The sequence below is a fragment of the Colossoma macropomum genome, unplaced genomic scaffold (assembly GCF_904425465.1).
Source record: "Colossoma macropomum unplaced genomic scaffold, Colossoma_macropomum, whole genome shotgun sequence".
NCBI classification, from domain to species: Eukaryota; Metazoa; Chordata; class Actinopteri; order Characiformes; family Serrasalmidae; genus Colossoma; species Colossoma macropomum.
Window position 1 is genome coordinate 32,646,208 of NW_023494805.1, and position 18,610 is coordinate 32,664,817.

Below are 18,610 nucleotides of genomic sequence, written 5' to 3' on the forward strand. Positions count from 1 at the left end.
CATACACAAACATACACGGCCACTTGCACACACCTACTTGCTCCAAAGCTGTTTTTTCCCCTTTTTTTCTCAAAGGCCTACATTAACAGCTCGGTTGCTGCGATGAGCGCAGCGCGGGTTCCGCCAGCTCGGTGCAGGTGACCTCTATTCCTCGCTCCTGTCTCCTTGACAGCGTGGCTGGGGCTCATTGAAATGCAGCCAGGCGGGTAAAAATAACCATGAGCCAACAGACGTGGGAGGGCATGGAATCACTGGCTGTTACCTGAAGCCCGGGCTGAACTCCGTCACCATGGAGCCATGTCCCAGCTGCCAGAAGCGCCCAGACAATTGCCCATGCCAAAATGGACTTGTTTAGAGTTATTAGAGCTGCAGTCGCTTCCTTTGGTATTGAGATGCGCCTTGAGTGGGACAGCTAGAACAACACCAAGAATTCAGAACCCAAATAGCACCCGAAAAAGCCGTTTTTGCCTAGGTTACTCTTCATGTAACACTGAACTACAAATTGATTTCTGTGTTGTAATATATAAGCTTCAACTACGAAAGGGAGGTAGAATCCGGTTCAAAAGTTTGGAATAACTTTTTGTATTCATAAATTTGTCGTTTGAAATATAGTGATAACTTATGGTGTTGTGCAGAAGTCAGAGACCACCCTTCATTTATTACAATTGCTACTGGTTCCCTTTCGCTTGCTGGCTCACTTGAGTCAATGAACTGTCTGGAAAACTCCAGTTCCCATGATTCAGTGGGAGATCACATGACTACTCCATCAGTTTAGTACTTTGTAAAGCATTGCCCACTGTTCCTGTTGTGTATTGAGTGGGTCTTGTCTGTAAGCCCAATCTGTGCATGACCTGTTTTTGTGTTTGAACATTTGGCTTGTTTGCTGGACACTATTGATCTCTTGGTTTTTTGAACCTGGACTGGTTACTGGATTCTCTCTGGATGTCCCTTTGATTTGGTTACCGTGCTTTCTGGTTTTGACCCTGGCCTGTTCTGACTATGCTCTTTGTGAAACTCCAAAGCTCTTAAGCAAACTACAGCCTTGTCTTTTAATCTGCAAGTGTCTGATCTGTTTTGACCACCTGACAATATCTAAAGAGATATAAGATAAGTCGCTGCCATGAGGAAAGGAAAATTTGAAGAAAAACAAGCAAAAAAATCAGGAGTTTATTGGGGATCATTTGGATTGTGAGAAGCAGGAAGTTCAACCAACTTCTGAGACTGAACTTTGTAGGTGTGGAAAAACATTTACAGTTTATTTGATAACTTGTATAATCCATAATATTGAGGCATTTTCAATATAAATTTTGATACTTCATTCTTGAAGTGCTTTCTCAGTCATTTTAGCAGCATAGTCCTTTTTCTAGCTTTGTACAAATGTTTTGGAACCTTTTGAAGTTCTGGCATTTTAGAATATTTGTATACATTTATCTGCAAAAGCAATGATTCCAAACCTTTGAATGGTAGTTTAAGTGGCGCATTATAGTAGGTAAACTGTGAAGTGGATGACTAAGACTGGAAAGTGCTACTAAATGCCCCTTTGAGCCAAAGCATGCCTCACTGAATTCAGTATTTTAGTGACTAGGTAAAAGGCAGACATGCTACCCCTATTGACCTATTGCTGAGTGGACCAGGAGTCACCATGAGTACACCTCCATGCACAACATGTTTCAGCTCTATGCTATTAGGTCAGAATGACTTTCTACTTCCAGCTTTTAATGGATCACTGGAAGATTCATGAACATATGGCTCATCTGTTCTCCATTTCCTCTCTGGGGTTGAGCTATACGCTTATGTTTACACTAGTGGATCATTATGCTTATTGATTTAGGGACTTCTTAAAAACTCCTACCTTGTATTTCCATTTACTAGCCACTTCATGAGGGCCACGCATGTTTCAGATGTACCATACAGGTGTATGATTACAGACTGTGGCTCATTGTCATGCACCCTCTACTCTATTCATCAGTATTCCGCCAAGAGAAGCTCAGAAACTGAGCACTGATGACTGTTGAGGATGAAACACATGGGCATCAGTCTGTACACATTTCTTAATATAGCCGCCAATGAGCAAATAAGTAGTCAGATGTTGAGCATTTTACACTTTTATCATTCATATACAGTAGCAAAAATGGATGAATTGTTAGGTTGAATAGAGTGATTTTATCCTACTAGATGTCGCAAAGTGATCCCATGTGGGATGTATTATTACATTCATTCATTCTATCAGTCTTAGTTTTCCCTCACCACTTGTGTGTTTCTTCCTCCTGAAGGGAACATCCGCAACACGGAGCGCCTGAGCTACGACAAGCAGCAGCACTACAAGATCATGGTGACCGCGTATGACTGCGGCCAGAAGAGAGCGACGGAGAGCGTGCCGGTCCACATCGACGTCAAACCCGTGTGCAAGCCTGGCTGGCAGGGTCAGTGGCTTCCCCATTCATTACTTCTGTTAGAACACCGTCTCTTGCTGCAAAGGTTTCTTTGGGAACTTGGCAGTAAACACAGACATCTCATATATTGATGGAAAATATGGTATATTAGTAGATATGATTGCATGTCATGTCAGGCCCTCAGTGTAGCACTATGCTGTATGTGCTATGTCAAGCCGCAATGTAGCATTAAGCTCCCTTGACTGTGATCTGGTAGGATGTTTATATAGTTCGTTTTATGTAGTAAAAGCAGGGTCCAGGCAATCTAGGCCAGGGGTGGTGCATTTATATGTTGGGTTTGAAAAAATGTTCCATGCCTCATAGGGGTACGCTACCAATGGTGCTACCACACTGTAAAGGAAAATGTTGTACATGTGACAGCATCACCGACAAAAACAGATGCTTACAGAAGGAAGGTTTTAGCAGTCTTGATTATTTATTTATTTATTTTTTTAATACTACTGGGTGTGCCCAGACCTCAACAATGAACCTGAAATGTCCCAACCTCATGCTAGGCCACCTCCAGCCGCTAGGGGGAGACAAGGCACCACTAAGGGGTAATTAGAGCTGAGCAGTAACAGCACACTACTTTGTGCTCAGTCTTGAGTTCACGATGCTATGTGCATGTTTTAGACTAAGCTGGTAATTTCAGTATTAGTTCCTCTCTTGAGTACTGGTTTCTTAAGTATCTCTTAGCATATAAAGTATAAAAAAAAACAAAAGAAACTTTGAGTGCCCTTTTGGTGACTGCATTCCCCTTTAGTTTTTACGAAACTCTTTTTTTGAAGACGCTGCTCTGGTATTTCTTTGGTTTGGCCTTAACCTCCCCTCTTTTGTTTGTCAACCCTCCTACGAAGCTCTTAACAGCTTTGCTGCGATAGTTCAGCAGCAAAGCCCTTGTCCCTGTGTCACGAGGTTGCAAGTTTGAGTCATGCTTTGTTTTTCTTTTCCTCCACGCTCTTGAGTCTGTACTGCTCTGCACCTGAGTCTACCTCTTATGCTTGGTCACCTGAACAACGTAACTACCAGTTTGATCCCCACTTGGGGTAAGCCAGCCGTCACACTACAGCGCCATTGGTTGAGTGCATGGATCTCCAAACATGTCCGTTTTTTTCATCACCATGATTTATGGCAAAACTGAAAATGGAACACTTGATAGGACTCTCCACTGACCGCTGTGGTACACTACCAATTTTATGGTGCAGATTCATTGAAAACAATGGAATATCCAGCACGGTTTGGTGTTTTAACCTGTTTCTTCACATTTATGAATTTGACAAACACTCTTATCCAGTGTGACTTACAATTTAGGGGTAGGCAAATGTCACGTTAGATGTCTTGCCCTCTTGCTACCTCATTACCCGGGTGGGGAATCGAACCCTTGTCTGCAGCATGGCGAGCAGCAGTCTTACTTACTATGCTCAAACAAACCAATTAAACCTGAGAATTAACTGCTGAGTTAAATCAGGTGTGTTTGAGCTGCAAAAGCACCAAACTTTGTTGGAATCCAGACTGAATCCAGGTGAAGACTGAAGTTCTCCACCCCTCGTGATTCACCTGTTGATGTTGATTTGCCTTAGACAAGAAGCTGTGAAGTGTCCCATTCTGCCACATGATGGGTGAGGCTATCAGTAGCTGTAGAATTACAATAGAGCAAACATCCTAAGAATAAATGGCACTACATCAGCCTGCTTCCACCACCACTCGCCTCAGACGGGTGATGCACTCCAGAGCAGTCTATTCACATGCACCCCTCATGATCCCATGCTCTGCAATTGTCTGCAGGAGGCACCTTTCGTGATCTTAACTAGAGAGATTGATGGCTCTGAACTCTGTCCTCTACTACTCTATCTCTCACTCTTCTTTACTTCTGCTCAAGCTGGAGGACATGCTTAGCACGACTCCACACAGGTGCACACTGATCTCACAGCCCATCTACTCAATTCCTGGTGACCGTTCAAGGACACTTCGCTATCCATAGCTCTTGTTCACAACATGATAACTCTAAAGTCTAAAAAAATTATTAGTGTTATTCTGATTGCTTTTGCTTGTCTTGATTCTTCAAAGCTTATACTGAAAATCTCTACACCAATATTGTAAAGGTCAATACTGCAGTAAATATTACCAAACTTTATGTTGCACTGCCCTACTGTGTAGCCTAGCTGCCAACAGCAGAATAGACTACATGGTTTATGTAGCTTTTGTGTATTTGGCTTCTCAATGATTTGATCTGTGCAGCAGATGAATGGTATATGCTTCCACTGATTGTTGTAATCAGTGATGGTACACAACCAGTGGAGTCATGAAATGTTGTGATCATGCACTACAACATTTCTAATGGTGGGTTTTTGTTTGGGTTAAATTTGAGTTTTGTTGTACATAGTACTTTGGGTGAGGTTTCTAGGTTGTACATATTAGTTTGGGTAAAGTTTAAGTTTTGCTGTACATATTAGAGTGGGTTAAGTTTCTATGTTGTACATGTTGGTTTGGGTTAACTTTGTTTTGTTCTACATGCTAGTTTGGATTAGGTTTAAGTTTTGTTGTACATTTTAGTTCGGCTTTTGTTGTACATGTTAGTTTGTGTTAAATACAGGATTTTTTTGTATATGTTTGGGAAACTTAAACTTAGATTTTGTACAGATTAGTTTGGGTAACATTTGGGTTTTGTTTTTTACAGATTAGTTTGGGTTAAGTTTGCATTTTGTTGTACATTCATGCTTGGGTTAAAATTGGATTTTTTTTTGTACATAATTGAGTCAAGTTTGGGTTTGTTGTACATGTTAGTTTGGTTCAACTTGTTTTTTTGTTGTAGATGCTAGTTTGGGTTAAATTTTGGTTTTGCACATGTTAATTTGGGTTAAGTTTGGGTTTTGTTGTACATTTGACTTTAGATTAAGTTTGAGATTTATTTTTTATCAAGTTATGTTGTACATGTTAGTTTGGTTAAAAGTGGAATGGGTACACCTGGACTTCAAGTTAAAAAAAAAAAAAAAGTCAACATCTGGCTTAATTTACTGCATTTGTTTTATTTCACCCAATCCACTTTATTTCAGTGTTCCATTCAAAGGTGGCCCTCTATTTGGTGCCCTAGGCAAAATTTTATTTAGGAGGGTTGGGTGGGTATACTGTGAGTATCCCAGGCCTAATTTGTGTGCACTGTGAGCGCACACATTTTCCCCTTATACTGTTAAAATAAAGGATCTAAATCTGCTACATGGACTGTCTGGTTGACCTTAAAATTCTCCATTCTACTTAACAGATGTGGCTACCTATATATAACCCAAGGTTCTTAGAAGAAGGACAGGGATGCCCATCATTCCCCATTTTTAAAAAAAAGTCTGGAATAAATTAACACATCTTCAGCTTCAGTACAATTTAAGCAGAGTCTGTAAGCCACAAGTCTATTTGTAAATTGTGTATCTCTCTGGCACGATATAGTTCACCATAATGAGTATTAGGTCACAAGCTGTCGAAGGCGACCGTGTTTTCCATCAGGTTCAAACAGCATGTAAATTTTATCACTGCAATGTGCACAACACAGTTTGCACGTTCATCAGGGTAAACAGTCACATAATTTAAAAGGTTTCTCGGGACTTTGTTTGCAAGCCAAATCAGCCAGGGAAACTTTTTTTAAGTGCTGTGTTTTCACAGAGTCCTTCCAAACGAGCAGCCTCCGTGTGGCTGCTCCCTTTCCAAGTGCATGTCACTTGAACTCCTCTCCAATCCTGCACTCTGCAGTTTCAGCAATTAGAAAGGTGCCGTTCTGCCAGTTTGTTGAGAGAAGCCACTGCGTGGAGAGATGGCTTTAGCTCTGTTATTACCTGGAGAGAGTGAGAGAGAGAGAAAGAGAGACTGTTGCTTGCAGAGGAGGGGGTAGGCTTATCCTACAAAAGGGCAGCTCCCTCTCGGAGCAACCCGAAATGTCACCCTCAAGCGCATTAACTGCAAATCTTGTAAATCCGTAACCCTTGGCAATACATGTGTCACACTCGCGCCTTGGCTGTGTTATAGTACACCAAGCATGTCCTCCCTTTCTGTGGGCCGTAATTCAACTGCTTCCCACACGACGGCCAAGTTCGGGTTTGGAAATGCAAACTAATTTCGGTCAAATCTCTCTCTCTGGACACTCAACCCTACAACTTCTCCTGGCTTTCCTCAGGGTTTACGGGGAGCCGCTCTCGTCTGCGTGCGTGATGGTTCCGTAAAAGTGTGTTGACAGGTGCTGGCAGGCTGCTAGGCACAGTAGAATAAGCAGTCATTGCCTCGTAGATTGCATGGCCCGACTTGTCAGTCACACGGGTACGGCACTGAGGTGGAAACTCAGAGTGAGTGACGGCAATGACAGACCAGGACGAGGTGAGCAAGACACGGCGGGGCTTTCTCACTCCGACGCTTCCCGCTAGCATGGGCGTGTAATCGGCCCGGCCTTTCTTTCTTTCTCTCCGCGGTCAATCCCCATCTGTCAGTGTTGATCACTCCATCTATTCCATCCCTCCCTCCCCTGTCTCCAGACACCCCCCCCACCCCTTGTCCATCCAGGAAGAGTAACATTTCACTATCCAGGTTCAGAATCCATGCAGAGCTGCCTCTCCTCATCCAGTCCTCTATATACATCCTCCATTGAAAATCAACATTTGACTCAATGTATTCATCAGCATTTTTTCCTCTGTACGTTAATGGAATATATTTCAATGGAAATGTGGAAGACTTACAAAACCGGAAGTTTTTAGGTATGAAGAAATCAGCAGTTGTGCTGTCCGTTTTGTCTTCGCATGGCTGTCTTTGTATGAAGGTGTGAATTGTTTTCGTGGCAGGGGGTTCTCATCCCACCCCTTTCACCCTCATTGCTTGCTAGCAGCCCAACACAGAGTCACAATTGCAACACAACAGCATTTCATAGACTGAAAGCCAACAGTGTCCTAGTTAATCTGATAGCAGAGTAATGGGGAAAACATTGTATTTGAGTACAGTAATTAAAAATATCCAAAGAATTGTTAGCACATTGCCCCCTAGGGGCATATTAATCTCGGCCCCCAAATGCTAAGTGCTTTAGGCATTCAACAGAGTGATTCTGACTCAGAGATTCCTTCCTAGCCCAACCTGTGGACACACATGGTTCTATTTCTACAAGCATCATAGTACCTTATGAGGGAAATGTATGGCTAACGCACCTGTGCACTCCATTAAATTCAGTGGAATGGCTCCTGATTTTCATCCCTTTAGACTTTAAACCAATCCCACTCTATTTCCTGGACTAGTGGACAGATACTGCATCAGTTACTCAAATATGACCACCCACAAACGCTGCTAAGGTCTTCATCATCACAGGATTTTACATGAACCATAAATGAACTTCGGACGTGGCAGGATTTCAATTTGCCGGAATTGCAGAGTTTTTTTTTTTCATTCAAATGCTGGTATCCTGCTCTTGTTTTACGTATTCATGGGCTATGCCTGCTATTGCTCCCCTTGCACTGATTACGCATTGTCTTATAACACATTTTAGAGTGCAGTAACATGTGAAATGGACTTTGTGTAGCTTAAAGCGTTTGTATTTTGTTTCACTCTATCAAACAAACAATGCCAACAAACGAACCTCCGACAAACCCTGAGCTTGCATCCTCCCTCCGTTTGATTACACCTCCAGGAGCATGCAGTGATGTTTTATTCCCAATCATTCATAGGCTGATTACACCCACCATATCCCGGAGGACATTGACCTTGTAATTAGCATTGTGCCTGCGATTACTTCGTGCCACTTTCTCGAGGTTTTGTCATCGTGCAGGGGAGTTGCTACGAGCAGGGATGAGAGGAGCCAGGCCACCTCATTTCCTGTCTTCCTGTCAGAGTGGGCCAAGGGGTTGCCTCGTGCATGACCCCTCTCTTCCTGCCACATCCCCAGACTGCCCTCAGCTTCATTATTTTGACAGGTGTGGCAGAGAGACATGGGCCATCGCCTTTTTTCGCTTTATCTTATTAATCCCCGTGGTGCTCTGACACCACTCATTACATTTATGGCATTTATGAATAAGCTATGAATGCTTAATCTTGCAGTTCACACTGGAGCTCGCCAGATGCTTTAACTGTTGACCCAAATGATTCTGACCTCCTGGCTTTGCCAGTCACAAAGGATTTCTCCATTTCCCAATGGAGTAGCTGAACCTACGGACACATATTTTTCCTTCCCCATGAACATCAGCGTACCCTGTGTGGAATCGTTATTGCTGGTATTCCCACTTGCGCATTTTATTGCTTATGGGTGGGCAGTTATTCCCACGGCTCTGGACACTCCAGACCAATCCAACTCCGTTTCATATTTATTTCAGTTCATTTTCAGTTCAGGGGTCGGTTAAAAATGCTGCCTCAGATGCTCAAATATGACCGCGCCTACCAGACGAAAAAAGAAAAAGAAAAAAAGGGGCAGCTGAAGCCTATTCTGCTCTATTGTCTTACCATTTCATCCAAGATAGTGGTGATGAAAAATGTAGAAGGGTATTCAGTGGGGAAAACAGGTCCAGAGAATATCTCTGAGCTGAAGAAAATACAAAACAGCGAATGCGTTGAATAATACACAAAGAACGAGACTGAAGGCCACTGAGTGAAAACCTGCAGTTTCATCTTGAGTTTGTGAGATGGAGAAATATAGCAGATGTTTTTAACAAATGTTCTAGTAAATGCTAATGAGAAGTGACCAAGAGAGTTGCTGTGTGTGACCTGGAAAAAGAAACACACCATTTGGCTGTTTTTAAGAGAACCATATGTTCCTTGTATTTTTTTTAAATAAAAGAGATCAGTAACAGTTTATTAGTACAATAGTTGTTTTAAGTTAAAAGTTAAATTAGCCCTTACTTCATAATTGACTGGTCATGAGTTAATTATTTTGACTTTATCATTTATTAATATAACATTACTTCCTAAGACGTATATATATATATATATATATATATATATATATATATATATATATATATATATATATGTATATGTGTGTATGTACGAATATGTGGCCAATTTGGGTATAACAAAGAACAAAGTACTCATAGGTGGAAACAGTATTGATAATGCGGGGCTACATGGGAGCAGACAGGACAGGGGTGGAGCCAGGAACAGGACACTGTAACATATATATTTCATGTATGAAAGGGACATAAAATGTAGCAACACTCTGTGACGTGCACTTGAGCTTTTTTTTTTATATACATTTAAAAACAACTTTTTATATATAGTTTGAATTTAATAGAGTAATTGACGTATAGTTACCTGGTAAGTGAACACACATTACATTGTGTCATACTTTTACTTTTATTTTACTTTTATACATATTATTGTATTATTATGTTGCATCATATGCTTTTGCTTTTTAAAATGTCAGGCATATAAAAACTACTTGAGAGTAATTATACATGCTTATGCCTTACGTAATTGCCTATGCATATTATGAGACGTTATGTATGCCATGTAATGGCTTATACATTTGTAATGCACTATGAATGCAGAATTCATAGGAACTGTTACCAAAATGAATTCTAAAAGCCATGTTTACATTAATAAAATGAGGAAAACTGCCTGGGATGAGCCAATTTGGCTCTGTGGAGTGAAAACATTTGAGGAGGATTCAGGCCTCTGCCACATCAAGCATATTCAGCACTCCATTGCTGGAGACAATACTGCCCCGATCCACTTAAGACGTTTATCCTGCATTCAGGTTACCAGAGATGCCACAAGAGGGGATTGTATCGTTCCAAAGAAGTGCTTTTAGTCAGTCAGCGTTCTCTGTAACTACATATAAAGAATGGAACTTACTACCAGTCCATATTAGAAAAAGCAATACTTACCTTTCTCTTATTGGTCAGCTGAAGATTTGGCTTATTAATAATCATATATGTGAACATTAGGATACTAGCTGCCTACTGACCTTTCTGCTGCCCCCTGTTTTGTTTTTTGTTTTTTTGGTTTGTTTGTTTTGCATTGTTTGCTTTGTTCTGATTTGAGTATAAATCTGTATGTATTACTTGTTTGTGTTATTTGTGATAAATAATTTGATTATAACTTTAGGTTGCCATATTAAGAACTGGCCTGGGACAACAGATGGTGCATTTACAGTATTTTTCTGTTAATTAAAGAGCACCGTCCCTGCCAGATAAAGTAAATGAAATGAAAAACAGCAGGGAGCAGTGAAACAAATGGAAAACCGAGGGAATACAAAGAATTGTGGTTGAAGGCGGGGGGCGGGGGGGGTTGGGGGGGGTGTTCCACTCCTGATTTTGCCTAGGGCCCCCTGACTAACTCTAGCCTGCTAATATTGATAGTTTCATTCCTTCATTAAAGTACCACACAAATTTTTAGATACATTTTCATCCACATATTTATTGGTGATATATATAGAATTATGATTCTTTTAATATATATATATATTGGTGGTGGTAGACTCCACCCCAGCCAATTAAGTGCCTTAATGTTGCATTTTCTGTTGCATTTAATGGCTGAGGTAGGCGCATCACAATGACACCTTTTATTTGAATGAAAATTTAACTTCTAGTGGAAATAACTGTGCTACCAACGGATTACCAAGTTCCATTTTTCACGTAATTTAATGAACCTCCTGTAAAACAACCCTCTCACCTGTAATTGAGATCAGTGAAAAGCCTCACATTTTGCAGTGTTATTTATTCATGCTGGAACAAGCCGTGCCACAATGCAGAAATGTACGTTCATTTGAAAGGCCATTCTCGGCAGGTAGAGGAGAAAAATATCGCCTGTTTTTTTTCCCGCTCCGTTAATGGCAGCAGCATGATGAAAGATTTGTTTCTCCAGATTTTGAGTGGTGTAGTCGAAATAATGGTGTGAGATTTTGACTGTTTTGATTGTTTAAAAGAAACCAGAATCTGAAACTCAAGTCACCTGTTAATTCACTCACCAGTCAAGTTGCCAGTAAGTTAAGTCAGAGACTGAGTGAGAATACCATCCTTAATGCTAAGACTAAGACTGCCAATCTTAAAGCGATAAATGAATAAGACCTTTCGGTAACACTTTCTATGAATGTCACCTTTGTAAGCATCTGTAAACATATTCATAACATGTTATAATGCATTCATAAGACATTATAAACATGGCTATAAATATTTATAAAAATGCATTATACGTTATAGCCATGTTTATTATGCATTATGAATTGTTAACATAATACATTATAAGTACTGATCATAACAAATTATAAGAGCTCATAAGTCGTATTTGTCCGCTCTAAGTAAAGTGAAGCGTACTGTACTAAAGCCTCCTCCAGTGTTAAGAGTGAGGCTTCAAGTTGAAGTATTTACTGAAGGATTTACTGAAACACTAAAACATACACAATAAAGCACATTACAGGCTTCAAATGTCAGAGTTTAAACTAGTGCTGAACTCAGTGCTTTACCCAATGTGGGAAAGTCAATGTACACCACCGTTAGCTTAGTATTTGTCTTTACTTTATGCTCTCCAAGCTGGGACTTCTTTGGCACTGACATTATAACATGTTATCAACACTACTTATAATGCATTATATTAACAATTCATAATGTATAATAAACATGGCTATAAAGTGTAATTCAGTGTAATTCTTTTTTATAAATATTTATAACCATGTTTATAATGCCGTACGAATACATTATAACATGTTATAAATGTGTTTATAGATGCTTACAAATGCAACATTCATAGAAAATGTTACCGACCTTTCTTTTCCAACCTTAAACGTTAGTTTGCAGTTTTAGTAGTGCATTGTCGTTCTTCTGCAGCTTGCAGCAGCTTAGATACTTAGATGCTCCAAATAATGAATCTATCATTATAGGAAAAACTTCAGTCTGATGGACAGAACAAAGGGCTACATGCAGTAAATGCTATTGTGCTGGTTAGCATACTTGCTATGCATGCTAGCCAGCACTGCATTTACTGCATGTAGCCCTTTGTTCTGTCCAAAGGGCTACATGCAATAAATGCATGTAGCCCTTTGTAAGTTTTAGTAAGTTACACATCACACTCACTTAAATGTACTAAAACTTCTACTAGATTTGCTATTAAGCTAGCAGTCCCACTTTATATTAGGTGTCTCTAATAACTGTGGAGTGACACTTAAATAACACATGCAACAACACTGTAACTACTGATGATTTAGCCAGTGTTACAGATGGATTACAGAAGTACAACCTGTGTAATTAAACGTGTATCAACTTCAGTTTTGCCTCATGTAATTATACAAGTGTATCTGTTTGATACATTGCAGATCAAAAATCTCTTCCAGCAGTTAAAGGAAGTATGTTTTACATAAGATTACATTTGATTTATATAATTACTGTGGAATAACTGTGTTGTAACAAGGTGACCTACTCACATCACATTAATATTGTTCTGTACTTATATAACAACTACACAGGAAGTCCTGTGTTTCCTGTAGTGTAGTGTTCAAGTTACACTTGAAAATAAGTTTCTGTGTAGTTATTATGTAGGTACTGTGTAATAATGGTGGTAATATAGATGTTGCTTTGGGTTTAATGCAACACATTTAATTAATGTCATAAGTTACGTTTTAAGGTAAGGGGACGTCTGCTGTACTGTCACATTACAGAATGGTTTAAAGTTGAAACTGGTTAGTTCCACAGCACTAGCAACATAAATGCTAGCTAAATGTTAGGAAAGCTGGCAGATACAGTGTAAGTAATGTCTTAATGTAAGTCATTACACACTTCCTTTTACTGCTGGGGAAATAACAAAAAAAAATTCTGAAAACAATGCTGTTCCAGTCTGATTATAAATGTAATTACATTGGTTATTACCCTTGTGTAATTACATAAAAGAGAATAGGCTGTTACAACTACTTACATGCACTTATGCAATTACATGAGGCAAAACTGAAGTTGATACACATGTAATTACATATGGTGTACTTATTTAATCCATCTGTAACAGTGACTAAATCATTAGTAGTTACATTGTTGTTGCATATGTTGTTCATATGTAACTACACAGTTATTAGAGACTCAGTACAAAGTGGGACCAAGCTAGCTGTCAGGCATACTTGCTTTACCAACTACATACATGAAGCACTTCACTTCTTCAGGCTGAAGGCTTTTCTGTAATGAAAACCTTGTTATTTGAAGCCCAGAACCTGAGAAGTTCTTAGTCCTGGAGTTAATAATGAGACTAAACTAAAATTCTGTACTAAAGACTCAAGGTTTGATTTGCACCCCAGAAAATTGAGGCTTTATTCACGGCTGCATGAACATCTCTGGTCCCAAGTTACTGTCAAATGTCATGCAAAACACAAACATACAAAAGCAGAAAGGCCTTAATGTTAGTCTGCATCCTAGGCAATGAGCATCGGGGCAGGTGGGGTTCATGCACCCCCACTTTTATTAGAAATTGGAAGGGGAGCAAGCAAATGCGTTTGTTCCCCCACAGTTTATTCAAATGAAAATTTGACTTCCAGTGGAAATAACTGTGTGACTGTGGGATTACCAAGTTCCATTTTTCATGTAATTTAATGAACCTCCTGTAAAACAAACCTCTCTCCTGTAATTGAGATCAGTGAAATGCCTCACATTTTGCAGCATTATTTATTCATGCTGGAACAAGCCATGCCACAATGCAGAAGTGTGCATTCATTTGAAAGGCCATTCTCGCCAGGTAGAGGAGAAAAATATCACCTGTTTTTTTTTCCCCTCACTGTTCATGGCAGCAGCATGATGAAAGATACCATTTGTTTTTCCAAATTTTGACTGATAATGTCAAAATAATGGCTAATTTTCTAGAGATTTTGACAAAATAATAGCTTGTTATCTCAAAGGTATGGCGAAAGAACCGCAAGGAATCCGCCTGCGACAGTGTTTGCAAAGTGGAGTTGGAGCAGAGGAGATCTGTGTGTTCCACATCACACATCCCTAAATGGATTAGTCTAAAGAAACTAGCACTTATTTTGCTTCTTTTTGGAGGAGGGAGACAGGGAGAAGACGTCCACCAGGCTTCATTCTTCCTACTCAACCCATGTGAACATTAGCAATGTTAGCAAGTACCTTAAACGCCACAACTAACAACATTATATTTTTACATTAAGGTGAAATACTCACCCAGCTATAGTGATGAAGGGAGCTCATCATCTGTCTTGAAAGTTTTTTAGCAAACCTCAGTGATAGTGTAGAGGATGGTACATGTGCCAGTGAAATAATGTTTATCTTTGAGTAGATTCTTTTTAAATTGCAAACGCGAGCAAAATTGTCCTACTATCCAGCCCCAACCTTCACTCTCCAGTTTGATTTATCCACCCTCTTTTTTGATTGGTTATGTTGTGAAAAGTGCCACACAATGAGCAGAATTTTCTCACTGAGGTTGAACATTTTCAACTCGATCCTCGAGGATCTGCAGTAGAAAAATCCATGATGCATGGTGGAGTGAGTGCTGTAGGACATAATAGAAATGTGGGAGAAATAAGCTCCGCCTACTGAACACTTATTTGTAACAACACTTTAACGATGTAAAAACGAGAAATGTAGCATGCCTATATCATTGAAGATACCTATGAACAAATAATTATAGCTGGCTAATATTTGGTACTGGTACATTTTAGCACTTTCCCTCAAAAGCAGGTGCCCATAGATTCATTTGAAATGGGCCTAGTATGCTCAAACTCATATCATTAATAAGCTTTATGACACTTCTGTTTTTTTCTCCCCATGCAGGTTGGAATAAGCGAGTCGACTATGAGCCTGGGACAGGCAGCAAGCAGCTGTTTCCCAAGATGCACCTGGAGACATGTGATGGCCCACTGTCGTCGGTGCGGGCTATGGTGGAGCTGCAGACCAGCCACATTGGGAAAGGCTGTGACCGAGAGACGTACTCAGAGAAATCCCTGCAGAAACTCTGTGGTGAGTCTGCAGGGACTGTGGAAACTGCATGTGGTACCAGAAGGCCGTGTGTGCAGCAAACAGGGTAGGATAAAGTAAAATGAAGAAGATAGTGAAGTCAGGACTTGATGTCACTTAGCCATGCTCTGAGCACTCGCCATTGTAGTCTGCTGAAGGAATTAAAGGCATGATATTAAACGTTATTTAAAGAATGTTTTTAAACAAGAGCTTTAATGTCTGAAAATTTGGCCTGAACCTAAATATAGCCTGAGAATTATCTGTCCAAACCCAACAAAATTCTGTCTGAACCTGACCGACCCAAACCACATCAAATGTTAAGTCTGAACCTGACCTGAGCTTGACAAAATGCCTTCTCAATCTGATGTGACCCAAACAACATCATCAGATTTTGAGTCTGAACTGATCCGAGCCCAACAAAATTCTGTCTGAACTTTAAATGACACAAACCACATTATCATGTTTTGAGTCCAAACTCAACCCATGTACAACAAAATTCTGCTCAGAGCTGAACAACCCAACCAATATCATCATCTCCTAAACTTTCTCATGTACAAGAAAATTCTTTTTGGAGCTGATCTGAACCACATCAAGTTTTGAGTCCAAAACCCAAGTACAACCAAATTCTGTCCAAACCTGACCAACCTGAACCACATCACGTTTTGAGTGTGAACCTGTCCCGAGCCTAACAAAATTATGACTGAACCTGACTCAAACCACATGAAGATTTGGGCCAGACCCGAGCTGAGCTCGTCAAACTTCTGCCTGAACCAGACCCAACCTGAACAATATCACCATGTTTTGAGTCTGAACACGACCCAAGCCTAACAAAATTCTGTCCAGACCAAAAGCAACCTGAACCATGTCATGTTTTGAGTCTGAAACTGACCCAAGTATATCAAAAGTCTGTCCAAACCCATCTGACCCTAACCACACTATCAAGTTTTGAGCCTAAAACTTACCACAGTACAACAAATTTCTGTCTGAACACGACCGACCCAAACCACATCATAAAGTTTTAAGTCCGAAACTGACCCTTGTACATCAAAAGTCTGTCCGAACATGATAGACCCAAACCACACTATCAAGTTTTGGGTCCAAAACTGACCCAAGCACAACAAATTTCTGTCTGAACACGACCCAAACCACATCAAGTTTTGAGTCCAGACTCAATCCAAACCTGACAAAATTTCATTGACCTGAACTCAGGATCGGGTTCAGTTTTGAGTGCTAAAAAAACATCGTGCCATTAATTATTTAGCACATCAACACGTCATTAACATATATAATAACATAACATTAACATGTTTTTAACACATTCACTTTGAAAGCCCTAATTTATTTACTTAAATTCATAAAGCACTTCTGACATTTTAGATATGTTTAGATGTGAAAACCATCCTGTAATTACACAAATAGGAACAAATTGAAATTACTGTCTGTGGTAACCGAGCATACACAACAGTAGATTAAAGATGATGGGTTCTAGATTTGTTTTATATAAGTGCTCCTAATGCTCCACCATCTACAATCAAACACTTGAGAAGTGCTGGTAAAAGCAGTCTTATGTTCTCAGTCCTCTTCTATACTTTCCATGTAATTTCATGGTCGCGCCCTTTCAGGCAACCCTTCTTCTCTCCACATTGGAACTCTAAAGCCTCTGATTTCCTGTTCCCCACAGTCTGGCCCTCTGGATAACCCCTGTCAGTTTAATGAAAGAGTCCTTGAGATTGAGGCGATATGAAGTCAGAGCTTTTCATATCGTATAAATCATTGTTATGGGAGATAAATGAAAGCGGGATGAGTTAAGGGCCTGAATAATGTCCGAGGTTGGCAGGCATTAAGCAGCCTTTTTTTCCCCCCCAGCATCTCTCATTTCCACCCCCGCCCCCCAACCGCTCAACCTCTCCCATGTGGATCGTTGGAGACGTCTGAGGCTCCAGCTTCTAAATATGCAATATGTGGCACTAAGTGTTTATTGGTTGAGCCTGGGCCGAGTCTTTAAGCGCCTTGAATTATGGCCCGCCAAAAGCTTCCTTGATCCGCTCATCTAAATGCAAAAAAGTCTTCGCTGCCGTCTTTTGCATGCCCGCCTTGCAAGCCAGAGGCTTTTTTTTTTCCTCCAAAGCCCTATAATCATTATCTAATATGCAATAAAACTAATTATAATTGTTTTTAATGCAACATCAATTTGTAGAAGCATGAAAATGGTGGGAAATAGAAGCAGGCGGCGTTTGTTTGGAGAGGCGCTCCACCTCCTCGTTTCAAAGGCACGTTTGCTAATTCTGTTAGATCAACAGTGTACAGCGGTGGTGGGATCCATGCATAAAGGGAAACTGGTTCTTGAAAGGGCTTTTGGCTTGATTGCAAAATTTGGTAACAATACCGTGTGTAAGAAACTATGAACACATTCATAACACCTTATAATGCTTTCATAAGTGGCTAAAATGCATTACACTTTACAGCCATAGCTATTATGCGTTATGAATGTTTAACATAGGTAGTGATCATCATTGTAAGTGGCAATATAATGTACACTAAATCATCTGATCCAGCCAATCAGGGTCTTCGTAAGATGTTAATTGGCTGGAGCAGGTGCAGTAAGCTACAGACTCTGTGAGAAAGGAGGTCTCCAGGATATGCCTGATTTACTTAGAGCTCACAAGTACAATTATCAACCTGTCATAATGAGGTTATAATAACATGTCTATCAATAATAATCTATACCCATAATGACAAGTATAAATTGTTATAAATTGTCTTGTTGCAATAGAAGAACCCTTTTTGGTGCTAGGACCTTTTTACAGCATGGTCTTCATCAATCTGAAGAACTCTTTCATGATGCAAAGAACCCTTTAATCATGCAAGGGGTTCTTTGAGTGTTCATGGTTCTATATAATACCACTCTTTACTACAAAACCCTTGAGGAACCAACGTTTTTAAATGTGTAGTGTTCAGAACATGTTATCAGCAGCAATACAACAGGATATAATGTAAACCTAAAGAAGTATAAGCTTTACTACTTACCACTGTGGCTGTGGCTGTAACTTCTTTAATGTTTTTAGTCTAAAAAATGTGCCTCACTTTACTTAGAGCTCACAAAACAATTTGCAACCTCCTATTGTAAGCTTATAATATCACCTGTCCATCAATAATAATCTATACCTATAGTAACAAGTATAGAAATTGTCATATAATTTGAAACTTGCAAACATGTTACAGTGCATTAAACATGAATATAAGCTATTACTTCATCCAGATTAATCATTTGTATGTTAATAGAAATCA

General features: G+C 39.9%; 1 protein-coding gene across 1 annotated transcript in view; it reads left to right on the forward strand.

Moving 5' to 3' along the window:
• Window positions 1-18,610, forward strand: part of clstn2 (calsyntenin 2) — a 381,240-nt gene that overhangs the window by 263,500 nt on the left and 99,130 nt on the right. Inside the window, exons 5-6 of the mRNA XM_036597461.1 lie at window positions 2,274-2,423; window positions 15,140-15,325. Coding sequence (XP_036453354.1) covers window positions 2,274-2,423; window positions 15,140-15,325 — 336 coding nt within the window. The remainder of the gene's footprint in view (window positions 1-2,273; window positions 2,424-15,139; window positions 15,326-18,610) is intronic.